Genomic DNA, 24561 nt, shown 5'->3' on the forward strand with positions numbered 1-24561 from the left:
TTTGGGAATATTTGTTTAATATTATTTAACTCAGTTGCCTATAAATGTAATCCTAAATTGCGTTTGCGGCAGATTATGAACTCCAATACATTGTGTGTTTTATTTATAGGATGTCGTTTTTTTTTTGTTTTCCACCAAAATCATATATTTGGCCCCTTGACTGTCCACTCCAGGTTTTCTTGCTCTCCAAGTTGACCTGTCAAGCAGATTACCACAGAAAGAGATTAATGGCAGAGGCGGGTTGCAATAATAATCGTTTTGTTTGATGTGACAACTTTGATAGGCGTTGATTTACTTACAAACTGATAGGCTTTTAATTGAGCGCCTCCATCCCGATTGAGATGAAAGGAAAACCGCATTGAAAAGCTGCCCGATTGCCCTGGAGCCTCAATACTGATTAGCCATCTCAGCGGTGAATAGTTCAAGGCATTTTAAACTTCTTTTCTCAACGGCCTGACAGACCATTCCTCTTCTTTTCTTTCTCCCTGTCCGCTTCTCCACCTCTTAAAGAAAATAAATCATTTTCATTGTATGTAAATAAAATCGAGCTGACATCAATATAAAATGTCTGGATTTCTTTTTGTCCCCTGTCTTTGTTATTCTTGTTGCAGATGACAGTGTGCCCGAGGCAGATGACAGGTTTTAACAACACAATAGCAGATGCGTTTAGCCGAAATGGACAGGGTTCTGTTTTGAGAGACCGTGATGTTTCACCGGGTTGTTGCACATTATCATTTCTGAATGAGAGTTTACCCTTCAGGTTGTTTAAACTAACGCATCTCGGAAGGATACGAAACATTAAATAAAGTTGAAAATGTTCATACTAATATTTTTTTATTGTTAACTTTCTATTTTATTAATTATAGATTATTGTTTACATTTTTAATTCAGATTTTGTTTGTTAAGGACACAGTTTTTTCAGGTTTTCTTTCTTCCCAAGGCTTCTTGTTGACACCATAATCGGCCGATTACAGGAAAAGCACTTTAGCACCAAGCCCTAACAGCTACTTCATATGTGAGCAGGACTGTCTGCAAGTTATTATAGTTTCATCATGTGTGTCTCTTCCGAAGGGTTTAATGACTAACTCGGAAAGTTACAGACTTTTTTGAACAGCGTAGCCTACAGAATAAAAAAAGTAGTTTAATAAGATTTTGCTTTTTTCTCTACATAATCAGGGCTGGTGAGGTCGTTTGGCTGATGTCGAATAATCTAACATTTAAATGGAGAATGGATTGATTTCCTCCTAAAACTTTGTGTCTCCTGCAGAACGTCTATCTCCCCATTTGTTCTTCTCCTGCAGTCACACTGGCATGTAATCAGCCACAATAGCTGACATAAATCAAGCGCCGGATTGACAGCGTCTGACAAATAACTGATTGATTGCGGTGGAGCAGAATTGACACTTGACGGAGGGGTGGAGATAGAAATAGAAGGGCGGTGTATATTATACTGAAAACATGTGACATTCACATCCCTCCATCACTACATTGGTCTATTCCTGTCAACGCTTGTCTGTTTAGGGAATTCAAGCTGAAATGGTTGGTTTTATGTTTGCCAGTGCGAGAATAAGTCCCAGTGTTGGCCGTGCAAAAAACACAGTGTGCGTGTCTCGGGCTGGAAACCGTTTGAGAATAACAAATAAAATACTTGTTGAGATAAAGATAGACTTCCAAATAATAAATCTCACCTATAAACTTCGTTAAGTATTATTGTGTTTGCCATTAATGGAAATAAAGAATGAAAATGCTTGATAACACAGTTTCCACAGAAGTCGATAGCTTTATATCGATCCATCACAAATTAGTTCGTTTAATATTAGACTAGGATAAAATAACATATTTATTTTGTTTGTTATAAATGAATGTTTTGTTACTCTCTACCCAGAAAACTAGAGGAAGAAACAAAGCCGTTTGATTTAGTCTATGCTAAAACTCAATGACAACTTCCATATAGGACGAATTTATATTTTAAAAAGTGATTGAATGAGCCTGATTTATAAGTTTAATAGCACATGGATTGTTCATCTATTGTATTATTCACTCTGAAACCTGGTGTAAATGAATCCCGTAGCCCCACATCCAAAAACGTGCAAGCGTTCCCACTAACCAACATATTTAAGCCTATCTCCTCCCCCGAGCTGTCGAAATAGAGGCGCTTACAAAGAGGAGAACGTCACATCCCCTTGACCCTCCAATCACCTCAGGGTCCCATTTGATTGGAAGGCGGCAAAGGCTTTAATCTCGGACTAATTCAGCTGCTTTTGAAGTGAACATTTCTACCAGTTCGTACTTCGGGAGTACAGAGCGAGGACCTGCTACAGACGCACTCAAGGCTCTCATGGTGCAAGACACAGCTTCGGATCTGCGATAACCTGGCACGGTTTCCTTCCAGCTGCCTCACCTCGCTCCTTTACTACCAGGATTACTTATTATTGAACCGTTTTACAATTATTTTTCCCCGAGAGAGAGGCTCGCTGCTTTTTAGATTTTCTTAATGAATCTGACGAAAGCATCGCCGTTTCATTTCCTGACAATTGGGACATGATCACGTCGCCCTCGGCGTCTGTCTTGAAAAATAGTGATATTTGTGTAGTCTGGGAAAGCAGCAGTTCTCGGAATAGCAGCTCATCGAGCATCAACAAGCCTTTTCTCCACTCCGCACCCCCGTCTCATCCACTACGGCAAGCAAACAGACTTCCCATCAAGGTTTTGAAAATGCTTAGCGCACGATCGGGACACATTTTGCACCCGGAGTATCTGCAGCCTTTGCCTTCTACCCCGATCAGTCCTATAGAGGTAAGAGTCGATTGTTATTACTTATTGTATACATACAATGTAAGATAGCCCATTTCAGATTGTACTGCTTTGAGAAACAACGTTTGGGAGCCTATTGTTTTATCCTTTACTCTATCCTGTCCAATTGTGATCCCGGTGTTTCACACAGTTATGAAGCCTAGCCTACTATGTGTAGTATAAAGCCTAGCAGTTTGTTTTGTTTTTGTTCACGGAAGAGCCGTGCGTAATACCCAATATATATTTCCGTTTGTGAGTGCAAATATCCCTAGTAAACGACTTGCGTTCAGACTGTATAGGCTACATGTTGTTATCATTACATTAAGTAATCGTTCTTAATTTAAGTTGCATTTATAAACATATATGTTATCTTTTTTGCAGCTTGATGCCAAGAAAAGTCCCTTGGCTCTGCTGGCGCAGACCTGCTCTCAGATCGGCAAACCGGACCCACCCGCCTCCTCCAAATTATCATCCGTAACAAATGGATCTAGTGAGAAGGAATCTAAATCCGGTCCTTTGAAAATGAGTGACATCGGTGTGGATGACAAATCTAGCTTCAAACCTTATTCTAAGCCTTCAGATAAGAAGGACTCGTCTTCAGGCGTCTCAAGTGGAGAGAAGTCTGGTTTCCGAGTGCCGAGCGCCACCTGTCAGCCGTTCACTCCGCGGACAGGCAGCCCCAACTCCAGCACTTCTGCCTCTCCCATGCCATCGGATGGGAAATGTGGTGACAGGGATGACAAGAAAGAGTCTGATTGTAATAAAAATGGCTCTACGGATGGGTCTGGCACCACTAGCCACAGCAGGATAAGCGTGAGTTGTGGTGGAATTAACGTGGAGGTCAACCAACACCAGGAGACGACGCCTGGCACTAAAAGCTCCTCCTCGGACTCCTCATCTGTAACTTCTGTATCCTCCGCCTCAGTTCTCGGGTCAGGGCTTGTGGCGCCGGTTTCTCCTTACAAACACGGGCAGACAGTTTTCCCTTTGCCTCCTGCTGGTATGGGCTATCCCGGTAGTTTGGCTGGGGCCTACGCTGGTTACCCTCAACATTTCCTGTCCCACGGAGGGAGCTTGGTAAATGCACAGCTAGCCAGTTCACTGGGCTGCAGTAAGGCTGGATCCAGCCCTCACGCTGGGGCTTCTCCCCCGTCCATCATGTCAGCCAGCCTTTGCAGAGACCCTTACTGCCTCAGTTACCATTGTGCCAGTCACTTAGCGGGCGCAGCCAGTGCTTCCTGCACGCACGAGTCTGCAGCAGCAGCCGCGGCTAACGCCATGAAAAACAGCTACCAACTAATGTACCCGACACACCCCATGCATGGCGTTCACACCTCTGCGCCACAATTTAGCGGACACCCCCTGTACCCATATGGGTTCATGCTCCCCAATGACCCTCTCCCCCATATTTGTAACTGGGTGTCGGCAAATGGACCGTGCGACAAGCGTTTCTCCTCCTCAGAAGAGCTCCTGAATCATCTGAGGACTCACACTGCTTTTACTGGAGCAGAGAAGTTGATATCTGGTTATCCCGGTTCTTCTTCACTGGCCAGCGCTGCAGCAGCGGCCATGGCCTGCCATATGCACATGCCACAGTCAGGTCCCCCCGGGAGCCCCGGAACTTTGGCTCTAAGGAGCCCGCATCACGCGCTAGGACTCAGCAGCCGCTACCATCCGTACTCCAAAAGCCCCCTGCCCCACGGTGGCCCTGTTCCCGTCCCTGCTGCCACTGGCCCTTACTACTCCCCTTATGCACTGTACGGCCAGAGACTCACCACAGCATCAGCGCTTGGATACCAGTGAGAGGAAAAAAAGGACTTAAAAAGTTTATAGAACTAAGAATGCAAATATAAAGACTTTTATATTAACAGTGCTAAACTTATGGGCGGGATCCGTGGACTTCACCTGTATTTATTTATATGTCGGCTTGAAAGCAGGCGATAATAGCTGCAAATTTAAAATATTTGAGCAACTCAAAAAGTGCATTATGTTGAAACTGAACTCTATAGGTCAAATGAAAACACACACGTTAGAGTACTAATTAAAGTAGGGGTCTTCATTTCGATGTTAATTTGAAATTGCTATGATTGTATTTGTTCTTATTTAATGTCTCATTGAGAAGAAAATAATTTACATGCATGTTTGTTTCTTAAATTTCAGAAATTGTCCACATTTTAAATTGCCGTTATTTTTCAGGTGTACACCTCGGAAAGAGAATTGGTATTTTTTGTATGTATTCTGGAAAAATAAGAAACAATTCTGTTCCATATCTTCGTGTGCCTCATTTTCTGAAGTATTAACATCATTGTGTACATTTATAGTTGGATTTATATTCCACTGACAATTCTGGCTACTTAATGGGGTTCAGAAAACCTTATTGATCATATCCGCAACATGGCCGATTTCCCTGGTTGTCTTTCAAAAACAAATGAATGTTTATCATAATTTTGGACAATTTGCTGATATAGCCTAATGTGCATCTTTATTCTTTCCATTATATCAGTTTATATGCCAAATAACTACGAAGCTTTAAACAGTTACTTTTACCAGAGCACGTGTTTTAAAGTTTAAATGAAACTTAAAAGAGAGTGTGTGTTTGAGTGTGTGTGTATGTGCGTGTGTGTGTGTGTGTGTGTACACAGAGTTAAACGTGCTTCATAAAGTTAATTTGTATAAGAGAATTTAGTTTTCTGGTGGGTAAATCTCCTTAATTAGTTGTTAAAGATTTTATTTGACAGGTGTCGTAGGTTTATTTGTTAAGTAAAACTTGTGAAGTACGCCAGGAAAAATACAGCAGTTTTTTCTGTGGTCTAAAAATACGAAGCACAGCTAATTGTTTTACATTTGTGAGAAAAATTAAAAAGAAAAGAAGGACGAGGACTTGAGTAATTTGCTGGCTCTCAGGTTTAGTGAACTAGAATTTTAACAAGCGTCTTCAACCAATCTGTCTTTTTATTTAGGATAAAACTGTGGGCTGAGAACAAGCATCTGGTAATCTATCAGGGTGACATTTAACGTGGAGGCCATTCACTGGTTTATATATAATTTGTATTGGATGTTTTTTTTTTCATTACCAGGAACAGGATGATATTTTTTAATTTGCATTTGATAATCTCACCCACCTGTAAATCTAATGTACACAGCACTACATTTGCTATTAAAAAAGGATCTTGTGGAAAGCAATGGGATTTTCATGAAGGTACAAACACCAACAAATCGTGATTTGATTTTGCAAAGACCATGCACATATTAAAGTTATAAATATATATACAGTATAATTAAAAATAACATCCCATATGAACAATTTAAATAAAATATACGTAGCCTATTTTATTTTTAAATTGCACATATAACGTCAATTGCACACAGCACGTTCCGTTTGTGCAGTTTTTTGTGAAGAAAAGCCAGCTCCATAGATGAGCTTATAGTGTTGAATATATACAGTGAATATATCAAAAACTTCTCATTTGAAAATCGGTGCATGGGTAAATAAGTCACACAGCCACATTCAAGCTACCCATAGGCCTAGTGTATGACATTAAATCAACATGGTGACAAAAAGGGCCTGTATATATCATAAGTATATATCTTCGACTCTTTAAAACAATTAACTTTGTGTTTCGGCTCTTTTGAGTATTCTTTTAGACCCAGCTGTGTTATAATTATTTAGAAGAAGAACACCCCTTCAGGAACGCTGTCCCTTGTCTCTCGCACAGCGGTTATTCAGACGAAACAAACTCCTCTCTAGTGTCTGAGGCCCACACGCGTCCTAAACTGATGTAATGACGGTGAAAGGGAGCAATTTCCATTTTTTCCCACATCATGGTGGCTGCATGGGCTCGGAGGGTCCCGGTGGAAGGCAATTTATCATGTGCCCCTCCCCCTGGCCTGTCACCGGAGGAACAGGCAGGCACATGTGTGCATGAATTACCAACCCTCCCACCTACCCAGCCCCCTCCCTCACTGTGAAGATTTGACACAGAGGAGAAAGAGAACATGGGGTTATTAGAGTATGCAGGAGTATTAAAGTGCATTCACTTTGTCCATCAAGACCTGAAGTGCTGAGGTGTGCATTGAGCTCCACAGAACAAAACCACATACCTCCAACCAAAGCATGATGGTACATTTACAGACTTAATAATTAAAAAAACAATTGATGATGATGGTGATTACAAACCTACTTAATTTATATATTTTTCATGAATTTAAGATGGATCTTATTAACACAATTAATAGTCTGGTGAAGGTCTTGAGCGTACAATGAGCTGTTTTAGGGAGATGTAGTAACTAATCTGGCCCAGTAAAAATTAATAGTGTCATGCCTGTAGGGTTTCATATGGCCTCAGAGCCTGCCGAAATAAAAATAAATCAGAATAAAATGCAAAAAGTAAGCAGTAAGGCAGACAACTTTAGGGTAGTTGACACTATAAAGCCTATAATTAACAGAGGTTGTAAGTAAGCAGATATTAAATAACACGTACTGTAATAAAGAGCCTCACATGCTCTTGCCTTCTTTGCCTGATGGATGCTCTTAAAAATGCACATCTACATTGGCCGCAATGAAACAGGACAAAACACAGACACCAAACTCAAAACATTTAAAAGGTATTAAAACCCACAAGTCTTTGACAAAATGCTTTTGCTGTGCTTCTTCAGTTTTCTGGTCCAGACCTAAAGCAGCCATTTTAAATTCTTGGGAGATACTTGGATCCTCACAGAGCGAGAGAGACACTGCAGGAAACCTGGCAGGACATCTGGCGAGGGAGAGGGGGGGGGGGGGGGGGGGGGACCCAGGACGTGACTCACACACACCTAACCCCATATTCAACCCGACTGAATTATTACCACTAAAGCTGTCATTAGCTGGTGTGTGGCACAATATAAAGACATGCCGTTGTCTGCAGTGGCAAGTCTATAGTTTGTGAAACAGCTGTGTCAATAAGGGGAAGCTGCTATAATGTTCAACCCCATGCCAGACATAAGTCACGCAGTGATTATTATCTTTTATGTATGTATGTGTGGTTGTTTTATCAGGCTGCGATTACAACATAAAAGCTCTCAGTGATGGGAAAGAGAGACCTATCAACAGTGGCTTTGTTTGGAATGTTGACTTTATGGGCACTTGATATTTCTGACTTGCAGTAATGTTTTACAAGTATAGATTGGTACTTTTCAAATACATTTTACGCTTACTTACTACTGTACATTAAACAATGCACCTACGTCTCAACTACGTCTTTGATATCCAATTGTAGTTAAAGGTGTCATCTTAGCTGGAACACCTGCCTGTCATTCTCTCAGTGTGTGAATTATGGTGATATGGGCTGCTGAGATGTCCACAGCTTCTGTGATTGTAGTAATGAAGCCATAAAGTGAGCTACATGAAACAAATCTGAAACCCAGTCTGCACAACCAGGTCTACAGCTTTAGGAAAATCTGTACTAAATCAGCCTATTATCCTGGAGATTAAAAAAATCAACATTGTTTTTGGTCACGTCATATCCATCAACGCAAAAGCACCCTTTTTACTGACAGACTGATCCTAGAATGCAGTCGCCAACTGAGAGCAGTAATAGACCTAATTTGGTTTTCAAAATCTGTGCCAAGGCAGACAGGAATCCCTCCCAGGACTTCTACATGTGGTTACCCTCCTCATTGATTTACAAATGCAAAGTGCTCATCCAGGTGATGCGAGAGAAGTGGCAGTGTTGATCTATCTGTGCCACTCAGATGTGGAACCAGTGAGACACTTTCTTGTGCTTAGACAGCCAAATGAGGTAATTTCTGTCTGCTTTGGGATCTACGGTGCACTGGGGTGTTTTAGTGTTCAGATAATTTGCCCATTTTCTGATTCTGACAAAGAATATTTTATGGAAATGCACCCTTACTCCAGGCACCTTAATGGAGTGTGTTGGAGTAGTATGCACACTGATGAGGTTGTTGTCAGTCACTGATACATGTAAAAAGCAGAGAAAATGTCAGGCATGAGCTCAGCTGCAAAAGGCTTTTTGCCTTCATTTGAAATCAGCAATGCCTAAGCACTGTATTGCAGGGGCGTTACGGCACACAATCACAAGATTATTCTAATTGTTTGAAGCTGTGTGGATACAATATAAGACATTGCACAGCATGTATCTTTGTGAGTATCCAGTGGATTATCAAAGACAAAGTCATCAGACCTAATTTGAAATAAACGCATTGGCTTTCCAAGTTTTTGACAGGTTGAGGTTTCAGTCTACCACATAATTGCTGTCTTCTGCTGTTCACTTCCTTCTATGAGTAAATCCTGATGGTGTGTCACCGGCCTTACATGACAGTATGAGTACATGATGTTATTTCCATGGGTGTGGGCCACCAATTACCATGACTCACATGCATAAACCCAGGTCTTCCGTCTTGTTAGATGAAGCTATAATGACTGGTCAATACTTTGTTTCAAGGGTATGTCTAAAACTTACACTGAATAAAAAAAATGTGATTAATGACATTGAAAAACAAAAATATGTGTATATTATTGAATACTTGCCTGCAAGTTAGCTCTACATGAGTTGACTGTATTATGCACACCAGCTTGTACATATTAGCATTATACATATCAACAAATAACTCCTAAATCTGGTTTATTTGTGACTTGTAGATTTAGAACAAAAACAATCACCTCTAAAAAAATGTGTATAGGTTAAAATGTTTACATTTCTTACCGAGTGATTGCAAACTACAATGAAAGATAAAGTTATAGTATAAATCTAATTATTAAATAATTTATAAGAAATAAATGACCGGTAAGATGTCTCTGTGTACCACTCTTTGTGTCAAAGGTTATAGGAAAAAAACATTATAAATATTAAAGTTGACCAGGTACAATCGGGAAGGACCTGTCATTGACAACCTACTGTACGTATAAGCAGAAATTACACTAACAAATGAAAAATACAGACACTTAAACATATTTGCATAGAACACTAGTTAGCTTCAGGACAAAATAGCATCTCATTGACTTTAGCTACATTAACCCAATACAGTTATTCTGTGGATTTTGTATTGTAAACAAATGCATTTTGTAAATGGATTATTGCCTATATTGTATCATACATTCCTGTGCTGTATAACCACAATAGGTGTTGGCTTTGAGGAAGAGTGTGACTATTTGGCTTTGTGACTTTTGCTTAGTTGATAATCTTGCTCCATAAGTGTCGTTGTGGCTTGATCCACCTACGCAGTAAGACCAACGGCTGGATGCAGCAAGTTCAGGCACATTCTCAAAGGACATTTCAAAGAAAATCAAACACTGAAGTGGGCGTACATTGAGTCAAGTTGAAGGAAAGTGTATACCACTAAAAGTTACATTATAAGACTTTATCCCACTTTGGCAGTGTTGACCATGGGGTTTGGCTGAGGGAGTGATTGGTTGTCAGTGGTGTGGGGCGGCTGATTTACCCTGCTCTTTATTTATGTTTTCAAAATGTTCCCTTTATAAATTTCAAAAAAAAAAAAAAGTTTTTTCCTCACACCCTATGAATCTATCATGGCTGTGTACATGGACTAAATAGTACCAACTCAAGCCTAATCAAATGTTTAACTCATTGAAGATGTATTATTGAGTTTTTCCGTGCCCTGCAAGGTCATTAGAAAGTAGAATGTTTTGTGTATGCATTCAAATAAAGCACAACGTGGCCTCAACAACCAATTGTTACACCCAACAATTATGAAGTTTCTGCTGTGATTTGCGTACATTATGTTTCAAATACAACACTTAACAAAGAAACGTGATTTTACCATTAAAAGCTTATCAAATAAGTTTGGTGCTAACACTAAGCTATTTCACTTGAATGGAAAGCTGTGAAAACACACACAGCTGCCTTTGTGTTCTCCTCCATTTCCCAACCCAGCAGCTGTTTTTAGAGAAATAACACCCGTAAAGAACCATATGGGAGCATTAATAGTTCACTGTATAACGGTGGTACTCCATAAGACCATTATCCAATTTAAGGAACCACTGAAGTCCTAGAACTTTCTGTATACTCTCCTCAATGATATTCTCCAGAGTTTCCCGCTCAGAGCCAAGTGTGAAAAACAGCAATATATAACACTTATGTGATTTATGAGAGCTATATTTATCACATTGATATCAACTATACATCTATTACCAGCCTCCACATTACTCCAGCAATTCATTCATGTCAGTGGACCAAACAATTCCCTCCCCAGCAAGCACAAACCAAACTACCGCTCTATGCCTGTGCCCATATGACTTTCAATAGAGACTTCTCCAAGGAAATAAGAGGAGAGGGGGACATTTCTCAACTCATCCACATGCAGTAAGTGATGGTGCTGCGATGTATCACACATTGATCTGAGGCATTTGGGGGAGCCGAGCGTATTAAGAAGGGAGCGCAGTAGACTAATGGGCCTGACTGGGAGACAAATTGGGCGAGACGTACAACAACACAGCCCCAGGAAATATGGGGGCTCGCATCACTTTTATTGCTTTAACGCATTTTAGTGTTAACTGAGAAATTGAACCTCAAATTACCTACCATCCATTTGTTTTTTCCCCTTTGTTGTTGTCGTCTTCAGCCCTGGATAAGGTTTAGGGAGAACATTATAGGTGGCCGTGTGCTGAGCAAACACGTTTCTCCATTTCTCTTTTGAAATAAGTTGCATTTGTTGTAGAGAAATTGCTCTGTTGTATTTTAATCCATGATAAAATGATTATAGGGACATTATGTCATAGGTGAAAAGGAGAACAACATAACCACAGCAAGTTACTTTCACTTTTGTAAATTATGTTTTCAAAGTCTGAGTTCCAGTTAGTGATCTCATGTTTTATTTAGATGTTATGATAGTCATTAAGTGTGCCCCTCTGATTTTACAGATAGTGCTGGACTGTATAAAGTCATACTTGCCCGTCCCAAGGTGGTGATAGGCAGAAAATATCTACTTTATCTGTCCAAATGTCCTGTGACAGATACAGAAGACCTGTGCTGTCCATCTTCATTTCCTGTGGCTAGTCAAACTGAATTTCAGAGCGACAGACAGTCCATCTCATCTGCAGACCACGTGATGCAGAGTCTGCCTGTAAGATATTTCTCCATTGCCTCAAGGAGTGGACATAGCAACACTTTATGCAGTATGATAGGAGCAAATCTGTTGCTGTCACATGTCAAGATTCCTCTTCATTATTTGTAATTATTTACGTTTGATTTAATGTGGTTTCCGTAGAAAAGGCACTCAACATAAGCTAAAAGCTGAAAATCGCACCTATGAAGAAACAGTGTTCAAATAGTCTAGAAATGAATGTGCTATGCTCTACATCAGAGTTTCGATTAGGGATGTCACAATGTTATCAGATTTTCACAACAAAAAATTCACGATTCAGATATTATTGCAATATCTATGGATCTATAGAACATTTAAAAAAATAACCTTCCAAAAATAATTTATAATGCAATAAATCAAATTAATCTTCAATGTATTAATTGTGTTTTTTTTCACTTTTTGAGGGAAATCAATTTAATTTAAAACATAAGTGTAGGGAGTTTGAGAGAGAGTCAGTAGCTGTATAACTGTACAAAACATGTTTTAAAAGGCTTCATTATTTAGATATTATGTGTATAATTAACATGAATATTTGAAATGTTTTAAATATAGCCATTTATACCAATACAGCTAAATCACAACACTTCTAGAATAAGTTCAACAGTTGTATGTGAACATAAACTGGTTTTCTTGCTACATTGTGACATGACCTTACACATCTTTTCGAAAGCCAGAAGTGTTCTTCCTATACACAGGCAGGATATGAGTAAGAGGGAGGTCACACAACACACAGCAGCCCCTAGAGTGTTGCAATCCCTAATAGTTAATTTTCTTAAAGATAAAATCTGGCAAATGCAAGCCATCAACCTTTAAGGCCCTACCTATTATGAGAGAGCACACAAAACTCACACATGCACCCCAACCGCACACCCAAGTAGTCAATCAAGAAATAAACAGATGAAATCTACTGGAAATTTCGAGATAAAAAAACTGTCAGGGTGATTCTCACCACAAAGAAAGTGGGAAAGACAAGTGAAGGGATCTTTTGAAACCTAAGGTAAATAAGAGGAATCAGGCATTGAACATCCAGGTAATAACTGATGTTATGACTTGGCATTTGCTCTGACATGCATTTGAGACAGGAACATTAAAAGATATCCACCATTTGACAGGTATCACAGTTCCCCCAGGCAAGAAGGATTCTCATTTTGATGAGTGTGTCAGTCACAGTGAAGCCTGTCGACAAGCCAGATCTCAAGCACCGACGTTCAGGAATAACTCTACCCTCAAAAATTACAAATGGAATATTTGAATAGCTGTGTGAAGGAAGAATGATTATTGCTAAACAACAAAATGTTCAGTTTGGGGTGTTGAGGCTTTAGCAATTCTGAAAAACACACATTTTAGTTCCTGGCATAACCATTAGTGCCACAAAACATTTCAAGTGAGTATTCTGTTCATCGTTTGTTTAATACTGAACATGGTTTGCCATTTACGATGCACTGGAGAGACTTTCTGATTGCCTCGTTCTTTAAAAAAAACTATTCTAAAAAGAGCATTGATTTGAAACATAACATAAGCCACCGCTTCCAGTGTACACAAGCTCAATACTCAGCAGAGTGCAATTGTACAAATTCCCAAAATGGATCATTCATAATCAACTTCAATGAATCGGTTGTGACTGTAGTTGACAGGGCTGTGGAGAGATGGCGGACGGCACAGGGCTTTAAATGCCATGCTCAGCGCCGAGTGTGAATAGTCGCTCTGTATGCATTTTTCACTCCAGCATGTGCCATGTTCAGTATATGACACTCACGCTGATTTACTACCCTCTCCCAGCTAAATAATTTACAGGGATATGGCTCTCTGTGCTTTTAATGGTTGTTGTATAGACCTGCTTGCCTTTAAAATGTTCCACAGGCAAGCAGCCATATGCCTGGATGGATGAGAGACCTCTCAGCATTGATTAATAAGCTGCTCAGTACTTCACGGCAAACAGGGTGTCATGAAACGCTGCATAACCAGGAGCAGCTACGGCACAGCTCCATGTGTTGTGTGCATTTCTAAATAGGCCTCAGTCCAAGGCTCCACAGGTAATACAAGGGATCTAATAAAAAATAGATCTGCTTTAATTTTTTATGTGTGATCTACCCTCAGTGATCACATGGGAGCCCTATTATGAAATATGAATGGGTTCGTTTTTGGCAAATGTTTGTGTTGTGATCTAAATGCTGGTTCAAAGAAACGCACCGTTGGTTCTTTGTGGAAGGCTAGTGGTTCGCAAACAAGGCCAAACAATATTACTCAATACAATGTGATTCAAACTGTATTTCATGGATGCCGCCAATCAAAAGGCATTGTTCTTTGAAATGTTATTCTATGTTAATGTTGAATGTCTCTGGCAGTTCATTGAATTTCAAGCATAGTCTTTTGAAAAAGGAGACTTATTAACAAACAATTAATCATCCATGTGTTTACTTTAGGGCACCTGTTGATTGTACTCTCCGATAACAAAGGAGCCACCCATTCGTTTGATTTGACACTCACAATAGCTAATGGCTTTCATTTATAGTCTGGATAAAGCAAAAATAAATATCTGATCTGAGTTTGTCACACCACAGAAAAATGTGTTGTGAACTACCTAGCCAAATAAGAATAATAAAAACAATTGGCAAGTATATACATTCTGGTTCAAAATTGTAAAAAAATAAGCAAATGGCTGCTCTGAAATGCTTGGGGCCTTTTGCTAAAGGTGTTGAAACCACTGCAAATAACAGCGGAGCGCTGATTATATACTGTATGTACAGTATGGTCAACACTTGCAGAATGTCAACACGCATGCGCTAACTCCTGGTTAGCCCTCTGCTAACATAAATGTGGTTAAAATAATAAAACCACGCAGCTCTTCTAGACTTTTAAAATGTTATCTGACCCCATTGATCAAATTCTGATCTTGAAATTGATCATTTTGCGGGGATGTGACGATCAACACTATTTGTCCATCGTTTTAAAAACCACAACAGAAGACAGACTAGGCCAAGTTGGAGACTTTGACTAAAGCCCTTGTTATTGAGCCCAGCACACTCATGCACACATACAGTAAAGACACACACAGGGTCAAACGGTAAAAATTGAATTTTGACAGGGGTTTGGTATAGTTTGATTTAACTTTATTTTGAATGATTAGAAATGTTGTCATTTAGAGGGTGTATCGGCATTATGCTTGTAGCACTCTGTCGGTTTTCAATATTCAACAGCAAGGATTTTATAAAAGGGATATAAACTTACCGGCTGCAGAGTCTTTTGCCAAATGTGTGTCTATCTGGGGCTCTGTGACGTGAACATGTTTGAGAACCACTGCTTCAGACAGTCCAAAACTGCAGGGAGGCAGAGAGCATTTTCCAGTTCAGAGCTCAGCACACCCAGCATGGTTTGGACAGGTTGAGTGCCTGCATGCTTTCACTCTGAAACGATAGAACAATATCCCCTTGTTCCTGGCGAAAAAGAAAGAGAATCAATGTGACAGCTGTGAACAAATATGAAGATGATGGGGATGTGAGATTTTTTTTTTCCTTCTTAAATCTCGTGAACTTGGAAAGCTGTAATTGCTAATTTGATTCATGAGCATTGTGATACACTGTCTCATGATAAAGTGCTCTGTTGTCTGTCAGGAGTTCGAAATGATCACAATTGAGGACAAAGACTACTGACTTCAGTGTAGGCATTGTTCAGCTATCAGCAACCAGAAAACTGCTTTAATGTATTACCATTATAATTTAAACACTAAATAATCAATTCCATTAAATACGTTCACTTACGGGAAAACCAAGCTCTTTGTTCCTGTCCATAACATTCAGATATAGTGTATATAAAGTGTATTTTTGGCTGTGAGTTAATTCCCCTTGTGCCTATCTTCCAGGCAAAAGAGATGCAACTTCCTGGTAATTCAAATCACTTTGTTTTGTGTTTATGTACCAGTTATGGATTCTACATGTCCAGACTCCACACTCAGGAACACACACACAAATCTGCATGTCAGGTTTTAAGACGCACTCAGAGGGATATATGTTTCTAGGTCTATTCCTCCTGATTACATTCTACAGGCATCTCTTTGACTATTTGGCTGAAATAAACCAAGTGAAAGCGGCTGCCTTTCTTCACATTACACAACAACACACACACAGTTGTCCTTTCTGTGGGGTATTTAATGGAACATCCATCTCATCTGTTCTGCTAAATGTGCTTGTTGAAAACTATCTGAGCCCGGGGCTCGACCGCAGATTTAATTTCCATACACACTGTATACTGTAAGCTTTTAGCTGTTCTGGTAGCCGAGTCTCTTCGGACTAAAGCCTGGCTCTTGGCCGCAAAAAGTCTATCGTTTGAGTATCACATGGTTAGTGGTGTTTCCTTTGGCTATATTTATGTACTCTAACTGTATCCCCTTTCATTGAAACCCTAACCAGTGTGTGATTTGTCTCCATAAGAGAGTCCCATTTAACAAGCAGCCATGCTGGGGTGGGACCCCAACCAGAGGACTTGTTAATAGCACACATCCACATCTCACCAGATGCTTTCCAGAACTAACCAACATATACTGAGAGAATTGTCTAAACACATATTTTATGAATGCTGGACCACAATGTTAAACTTTAAATTAGTTTTAATGCAACTTGCATGTTTTCTTTTCTGTTTTTCATCTGGCACCATTATATGGCAAAATAAAAAGTAGAGAGCGTGCTATGTACTTTCTCATACATATTTAGTAAGACAAACAAGACAGTTGTATTTGTTATTGCCTTAATGTAAATAAGTTATAGGACTGATAGGATAGATTATTGAAACTGCACATTTGGTAAAGATGAATGATTAGCCAATAAAAATTCCTGTAGATCGAACATTTGTAGATCGAACATTTGATTTCTTATGAAAAATACACAACATGTAATGACCTAAAAGTCTACTTTCCAACCTGACCGGGTTGTCCCTGATTTTTAATTTGTCAGTTATTTGTGTTTTTTTAATTCTAATGTTTTTGTATTTTATTTTGCCAACATAAGATATTTACACAGTGAAGACATATTTAGCATTATGAAAATTAGGTATAGAGCATATGGAAACGTAAGTATGTATGTGAGTATGTCGTAAATATATATTTTAGTGACTACAGTATGTGGGGTAAAACATTGTCACAATCTGCATTCAGCTTCACTTTATAACCATTACAGTGAACTGAGTATTTCGTTTTTATCTAGTACTAAAGTACATTTATGTGATTCTGTTTGAACATGTTTTGTTACTTTCACCCTCAGTAGATGAGTTCCTGACCCATTAAGAGATGATACCGTCAACATGTAGGGCACATACTGTAAATTGGAAGCTTTTTAGATCCTCAGGGGCCACAGAGGGCAAACTTAGATAGACACTATACATGTCACTCCTCTCTCCTTGGATCCATTTTAAAAGTCTCTCTCTCTCTTGATGTAATTGCCCTCCATTTCATAAAATAAGATTTATTGAAAATCAGATCTCAGGTTATGGGCCCTGATGACAGCAAAAGAAAAAATGCAGAATTTACTGTCTGCTTTTACAGCCGGATTTCAGAAGTAATTGTTGCGGGACGTGACGGTGAGTTAGCAGTTATAAACCTGTCCTCCATATAAATTACCTAATCAGGAGATCCCAGTGGTTATATAAATTGAGCCACTCATTCGTCTTCAATGGCCTGTGTGTGCATATAAAACCACAACGACCATCATATACTTCACAGGAAAGGGGTAACCGTTGCTGTTTACAGAGTTAGGGGGAAATGGATGACTTTTTGCATGCTCAATCAACTGTGAAATGTCCATTTAATCATCCCCAGAAACCCCCCTGGTTTATTTGTGCTGCAGCACAGATTTACATTTCCAAACATCCCCCATATTAATCATTACTTCATCACGCCCTCCAACTGACAAGGAGCATAAACCACCTCAGTGTACTGCCCTGTCGACTAATGTGTGTATGTTTCTTCTAGGAGCGTGTGTGTATGCGTATATGAGTGTATGTGAGCACTTTAAATGTATGTGTATGTGGGTGGGTTGGTGTGAGGGAAAAAACTGCCCTTTGATTCACTCAACACTCGCTGTGTCTAGCAGAAATATTGAGTTTTAGTGGCATGATTGCATTCTTTTTGTCCACTGAGATCTTTGAAATACAACTTTTCAGGCCCGGGAAGCCAAATGGGAGTCACTCATGTACTTTTTCTTCTCATGAGGAAATCAGAGTGATTTATGTTATTATTCAGGAAACACTATCAAAGAAAAACACATGAAGTGAAAATGTCACATACTATCATGTTTTTTTAAAGCTTGGGCCGGCTTTACAAATAGCAGACATTCAGATAGACTTATGACTGATACACTGAGAGCTTTGACAAAATGGATACAGAAAATGTTGAGGTTAGGTCTTAGCTTGTTGCATAAAAACCCCTTTCTGCATCCTGGTCCTTCCTGAGCCGACAGCTTGAGTGATTTACACAAACCGTACTGCAGCAGGAGTTGGCAAAGCCCGTCTACCTGCCGCCGTAATGAAATTCAGGACGTTTCACCATCAACAATGAATCCTTCATAAAAGAGTGAAGTATGAGTTTATCACCCAGGATGAGAAGCATGTTACATTTGCCACTTTAAACAAGATGAATGGGTCACTCAGCCATTTACATTCTCATACATTTTTATGACTCTGCCATGAAGTGAATTTGATCTATTGGTAACAAGATAAATGATGGGCATAAAGCTTTGGCAGTTCTGACTTTAAACAATCTTTCATTTGATGCCAGTCTTTTACTTTTACATGACGCACCGTCTGTCTTCACAACCTTGTGCTCAACTAGTTGAAGAGAAAAGAGAAAATGGCGGCCTTCCTTTTTTCCTGACCAAAGTCTACACAACCAACTTAAAGAATTTCACTCAACACCACATATTGTGTGTGACATGTATGTGTTATTCGTGATGGGAAACAGGTAGACCTCCAAGGTGCACAAAGGGATGTTTTGTTTAAACTAGTCGATGGAGACGTTCAGCCAACCATGGTAGTTTGCCATGCAGTAGCGTGAAAAGCAGCTGAAAGCTTCACTTTGCAGTTGCCAGCAGCTTTCAACGTTTTTTTCCCCTATGGAATAATGCTTGTATGTGTAGGCCAGGAATTTCAGTAGCACAGAAACAAAGTTGGGTCACAGGAAATATCCCCTGTCAAAAAGTGATGCCGGATGGTGAATGGAGCTGTCTGAGGGATCAGAGTGATAGAGTAAGACATCCTCTCTGTCTCTCAGACCATGTCCTTCATCTCCTTCTCCTTCTCATTTTTGTTATACTGCTATTTTACACATGGCATCAGCTGTATGGATGGTACCATTGGACATTCCAGCAGAATCATCTGTCTCTGACTGTCAAGTAGATGAACCTTTTCGCTGTATGGACGGCAGATTAAAAATGTTGCCGTCAGATTGCCATGGATGGATCCATGCGGAGACCTCAGCAACTCTGTGTTGTAATTTGAAAATAGCCCAGACCCATTAAGTCACTGGTGAGCGAGGGCGTAGCAGCGCGGACAGAATGATGTATCACCTGATCCGGCTATATGACAATTTTATTTCTCACCTCTACTTTCACTGCGAAATATTACAAGCAAAATATTACAAGCGCACTTTTCTCCATGGCAACTTTAATTGAAACTAACGTCCATCAAGCTAACTAGAAAGTGAGTTTGCCACTAAAACACTGACATCATCCTCTAGCATTGATTTGTAGAAAAAACATGCCAAGAAATACAGACAAACACAGCACATTTTGTTGTGCGCACATGCATTTCACTAGCAGTTTTGTTGTTTAAGTACAGCTGAGGTCATCCTTTGTAAGAGAAGTATGAAGAAGGTTGCTGGGAAGAGAAAAAGGAAGTACAACACACAGCCTTTGTTTGGGGCTACCCCAAAAGGCCTGTAATTTACACCCTAATGGCTGAGGCCATCGCCACTAGAGGCATTGCTGCTCCAAGGGAGATGGGGAGAAAAGGAGAGAGAGGGGGAAAGAGCTCCATCATGGAAAAAGGAGCTCCTGTCGGCTGCAGTGGTCCGGGACAAAGCTGAGAGCTCCCAGACGCCCTGTATGATTAATGACTTATGGCCACGCTGTGTGGAAGCCTGGTAATTAGCTACAGGCTGATTAAAGACAAGTAAACTTCTGCTGATAACCCGATTCTGTTTCTCCCCAGCGCCGACACTGGCATGTGGAAGCTCTTACTGCCAGGGTTGCAAGAAACAGACCAACGTTGAGTATGATGAATGTAGTCTCCAACAGGCGTATACAGGCTGTAATTTAAAACTATTTAGCGTGTGACATATTGGCATTGTGCTCTCTCAGTCTCCCTACGTTCATGTTCGTGGTTTGCAACGGCGTCCAAGTTTCAGGGGGCTGTTGTTTTGAGTCTGCGCCTGGCATATTCATGAATAAAGTTCTGTGCTGGCTCCCTCCCTTTGCTCCCCCCTGGTCTTTTCCCCGTTCATAGATTTTCCTTAAGACATTTGCATTTTCAATAATAGCGAACAAGGAGAGTGGCAGCCTGCCACCAGAGTTCGTCAACTACCAGATTGTTACATTCCTAGCTGTCCAGAAACAGACAGGAGACCTGAAGCTTGGCCAGAAAGTGGACGGCATTACACTGGATTTGCCTTATGAGACAAAATGTAAGCAGAGTTAGCTTAGGCATGAAAAGGAAGAAAAGGCCTCCAAGTGCTCAAACAGCAGCCAAAACGACCCACACAACCGTCCAAAGACTTGTCTCGGTTTGTTCATGAGGTGGGACTATTCCCCTATAAGTAAACAGATGGAGCAAAGAATAATGGATGGCAACATTAAATACAGCTGATGTCAGTTGTTTTACAGAGGAGCTTAGAGAGTTCCACAGACACTGAAATTAGAATCAGTGGTACTTAATAAATACTGTGCACTGTCATCATCCTAATCTGATGGGAATATCATGTCATAACAACATGTTATGCAACAGATGGATACATTTCTCCTCCTAATGTAACATTAGGAGACAAGAGACAGTTTTGCAGTGGATGTTTGCTACAACTAATCGTGCTACCAATTTTGTCTGTGGCAAGTGAAAAATGGGCTCCGCTCTAAATGAAATACAGGACCGTTTGCGTGTGTGTATGTGCACATGTGAGAGTGTGTGTGAGGGTCTCTGGCAGGAAAAGGACAATGCCACAGGGCAACTGCATGTGTGCTGAGATGAAATGCCCGGCCACCCACTCCTCTCCTTTTATCACCCCTCTCATAATTAGGTTGGTTAACATACTGCCGTGTATGCAGTCATATTGACTGGAAGCTTAATCATATTAGTATTGAGTTCCCGTCCCTGCCTGCCCCAGGTGACGCTTGTAAGTCCAGAGTTATAGCCCTAACCTATGGGAGGAAATTAGCTGTGGACACAAGTTTGTTCTTCTTCTCCTCCCTCTGTGTGAAGATATTTAGCAGGCAGGGGGGGCGACAACACTGAGAAATGAAAGGGGAAGCACAATGTTCTGCATAGAACACCAGTCAAAGGCATGACAAATGCAGGAAGAGCAGAAAGAGGTGCAGCGTGTGTTAGTTTGGTTGGCAGTACATTAGGCCTGATAGACATTTCACTTACCAAAGTCAAATATAACAGTCTAGCAGTCATTAATATGAGGAAGGGTCCGGGGAATCAAACCCACCATCTGGTTAAGACGACAGTATAATCTACAACTCATGATTAGGTCTAAGGAGTGGAATTTCACTTTAATCTTTTTCAGGGCTTGAAATTTCCATCTGCACTGTGCAGCACATCATTTTTCTTCAAGACAAATGTGCTGTTTTTCATGTTCCAAAATTAGATCAGAAGAAAACGATTAATCATGTCATGGCCTGGGAAAGGAAACAAAGATCAGATTTTCCTCTCCTCTCTCTCGCTCACTGCACCCATGCCCCTCCCCTTTCCTCACCTCTTCCTTTTCTTCCCCTCTAGCCTCCTCTCATCCGCTCTGTAGGACCTCCTCCTCCCCTCCTCCTTCCTGTATCTCTTATCCTCCGCCTCCCCTTTCGCTCTATTTCCACCCATGTTTCTGGACAGCGTTCCTGAGCCATATCTTCCTCCCTGTCTTCGTGTGAGACAGAAGTATTTTTCTCTTCAACGCTCGGCCCTGACTTCAAAAGGAAAGATACGTAGGCTCGATGATTAATACGAAATGGTGCCGTGACGTGTCTTCAATTAGCTTAGCCTTCTCCTGCCCCTCCGCCCTCCCTTTGGCGGTGAACAACAGATGGCGGCCTGTTTGTATGTGACACCACAACCAAATCTAAACCAAGAAGAGTGCAAGTCAACGGGACTACAAATTAGTGAGGCCACACAACTGTCAGGTGCTGGCCTCCACTGACAGTTGTAGCCCATTACGGGAACATTGATGTTTTCACAGTGTGACAAAAAGGAATCCTTTTCCCCCCCTCCTTACAGAGAACCTGTCTGTCAGCCAGCTCTCAAGTCATAACAAATCACTGGCACTCAGCTGAGGCTGAGCATTGGGAGCGTCAGGGGAAGATAAATGACCTGCAGGCCTTTGAAGTGCTTTGGCAGTTCAGATGGCTCGGCGGCGCTGACAGAGAAATATACACAACAGCGTAACCAATAATGAGAACATTAAACATTCCTGCCTCCTGACAGGCTGACAGGAAAGCCCAGCCTGGCATCAATCATCTTCCGAGGCATAACCTTGACAATTAGTCTCCTCTCTGCCTCCAGCTCACACCCTGCGCTCTCCTGACTCCAATACCCAGACTGCACTAGCTGCCAGGCTCAAGGCGGATAGGATGGCGGGGTGAAGATGACAGCATAAAAGAATGAGGGCCACAATCAGTGAACCAGGACAGATTCCCTATCTGTACATGTAGGTGACAGCAGATATGGGCCAAAACATCCACACATGGCAGGCATCACATTGGATTTATAGTTCCATCTTAACCAGGATGGCAGCGACCTCTCTGCCTTCTGCCCATGTTTCATTCGACTCAAATTCACCATCTGCTGCCATATTCTATCTTTCGTTGAGCTATTATTTTCAAAAATAACATTAAATTGGATATACTTTGTAAATGCAACATTACACGGTATAGAGTAACTTAAGTTTATTGCTGACTACTCATTGTAGTTTTTCAGCCATTTTGGTGCTGATCAGGCAGTAAAGATATTTGCAATACTTTTCAACACAATTGGAGATTAAAAGTAAATAAAATAAACAGAAATGTAGAGCATGTATTTCTCATTTCTTAAAAACTTTACTAAATTGTGTTTTGGATTCAATACATTCGGAAGTATTTCATCTTCATTAGTATCGAAGCAAAACCTGCAATATCTGGTTTGTTATGCAAACAAGTAAATTCAGTGTGACAAGAGGAAACTGCAATGCATTTTAGAGCTCAGCTGCACAATCCAAACATACATGTCTCTCAATAATAGGTACTGAAACAGCAGGAGCAGCCAAAGTCCCCAAGCCATACCGCTACAGAGAACACTATTTCACTTATGTTTCCTCCATTAACCATCCGCATGTAAATCAACACAGACAAGCTGACCCCCAAAATGTTTATGTTCTCCAGTTTCCAGCACTTGCGCACTGCTCTGGCCGAACATTTTGTTGCCGCTCCAGAAGAGATGATTTATGTGGAATGAAGACATTTCCCCTTTGACTAGCACATTTGCGCAAAGGTATGTCAAGGATGTGAGGAGCTTGGTACAGGCAACCTTTCAAGAGAGTATTTTTTTACCCGCTTATTGGAAGAGCAATAAATATCTGGGCGACAGGGCCTTCTCATGGTTACAAAGCCTACCTGCAACTGAGCTGGATAATTAGCAGGCCCTGAAGATGATGTATGACTTTCATTACCCTTTGGGACTGGGCAAACTAAATGAGGACACCGCTAATTGCCGTGCAAAGCAGTCTGGCATGATGGGGGAAATGCAGTCACTGCCTCTCTCTCTCATTCCTTCTCTCTCTCTCTTTGCTCTGTTGAAAAAGAAAGAAGAAGGCCCTGTTGCGGTTGCGGGGCTGTGATCTCCCTCTCCTCCCTACCTCACTGCCCGCAGGAGTTCACTGACTGTCCATAAATCAGGAGCTGCTTACAGCTGAAACTACCCTGAGTCATCAACATGCAATAAGCTGAGTGACAGATTCCACCCCGACTACATTAAACCCCAGTTCAAACAGTCTTGTTCTCTACGTTCTCTTCCCTCTCACCCTCATCTCCCTGTCTGTCTGCCACATCTTGAACTTCTTAGAAAGCCAAACCCATCCAGGCACGGTGAAGATAAAAACAAAAGCTGGTATAATCACAAGCTGCCAAATGTTTGTAGGGCTAGTGAGAGGCTATAAATGAGTGGGTAAGAAAAGTGTTTCCAGAAGTGGTCTTCCAAGGAGCTCCAGTGGTGGAAGCTAATGTCTAAAATGGTGGGGGTTAAGTATGTTAGCATCCATTACAGTGACAAAGCTGGCTCTCCCGCTGACATGCCAATTCAATTCAAGTAAGCCTTTTATTCATTTTGGGATAGTGGGAAGAATTTGTAGTTTTGCATTGAAGGGGGGCCCATTCTGTAACTTATATCAACTTTTCTATTGGAACTTTGAAGTGACTGGATGTTTGGTCACCTCTTACTATCTGCTGTAGCTCA

The 24561-nt window shown here is 40.8% G+C and overlaps 1 protein-coding gene across 1 annotated transcript; it reads left to right on the forward strand.

Moving 5' to 3' along the window:
* Positions 1-2246: 2246 nt before the first annotated feature.
* znf503 (zinc finger protein 503) lies at positions 2247-5060 on the forward strand. Its single transcript, XM_034151766.1, has 2 exons — positions 2247-2796; positions 3175-5060. The coding sequence occupies exons 1-2, from the start codon at positions 2542-2544 to the stop codon at positions 4594-4596; spliced, it is 1677 nt and encodes a 558-aa protein (XP_034007657.1). The 5' UTR covers positions 2247-2541; the 3' UTR covers positions 4597-5060.
* The last annotated feature ends 19501 nt before the right edge of the window (positions 5061-24561 follow it).

This window comes from Trematomus bernacchii, unplaced genomic scaffold, assembly GCF_902827165.1.
Source record: "Trematomus bernacchii unplaced genomic scaffold, fTreBer1.1, whole genome shotgun sequence".
Classification (NCBI taxonomy): domain Eukaryota; kingdom Metazoa; phylum Chordata; class Actinopteri; order Perciformes; family Nototheniidae; genus Trematomus; species Trematomus bernacchii.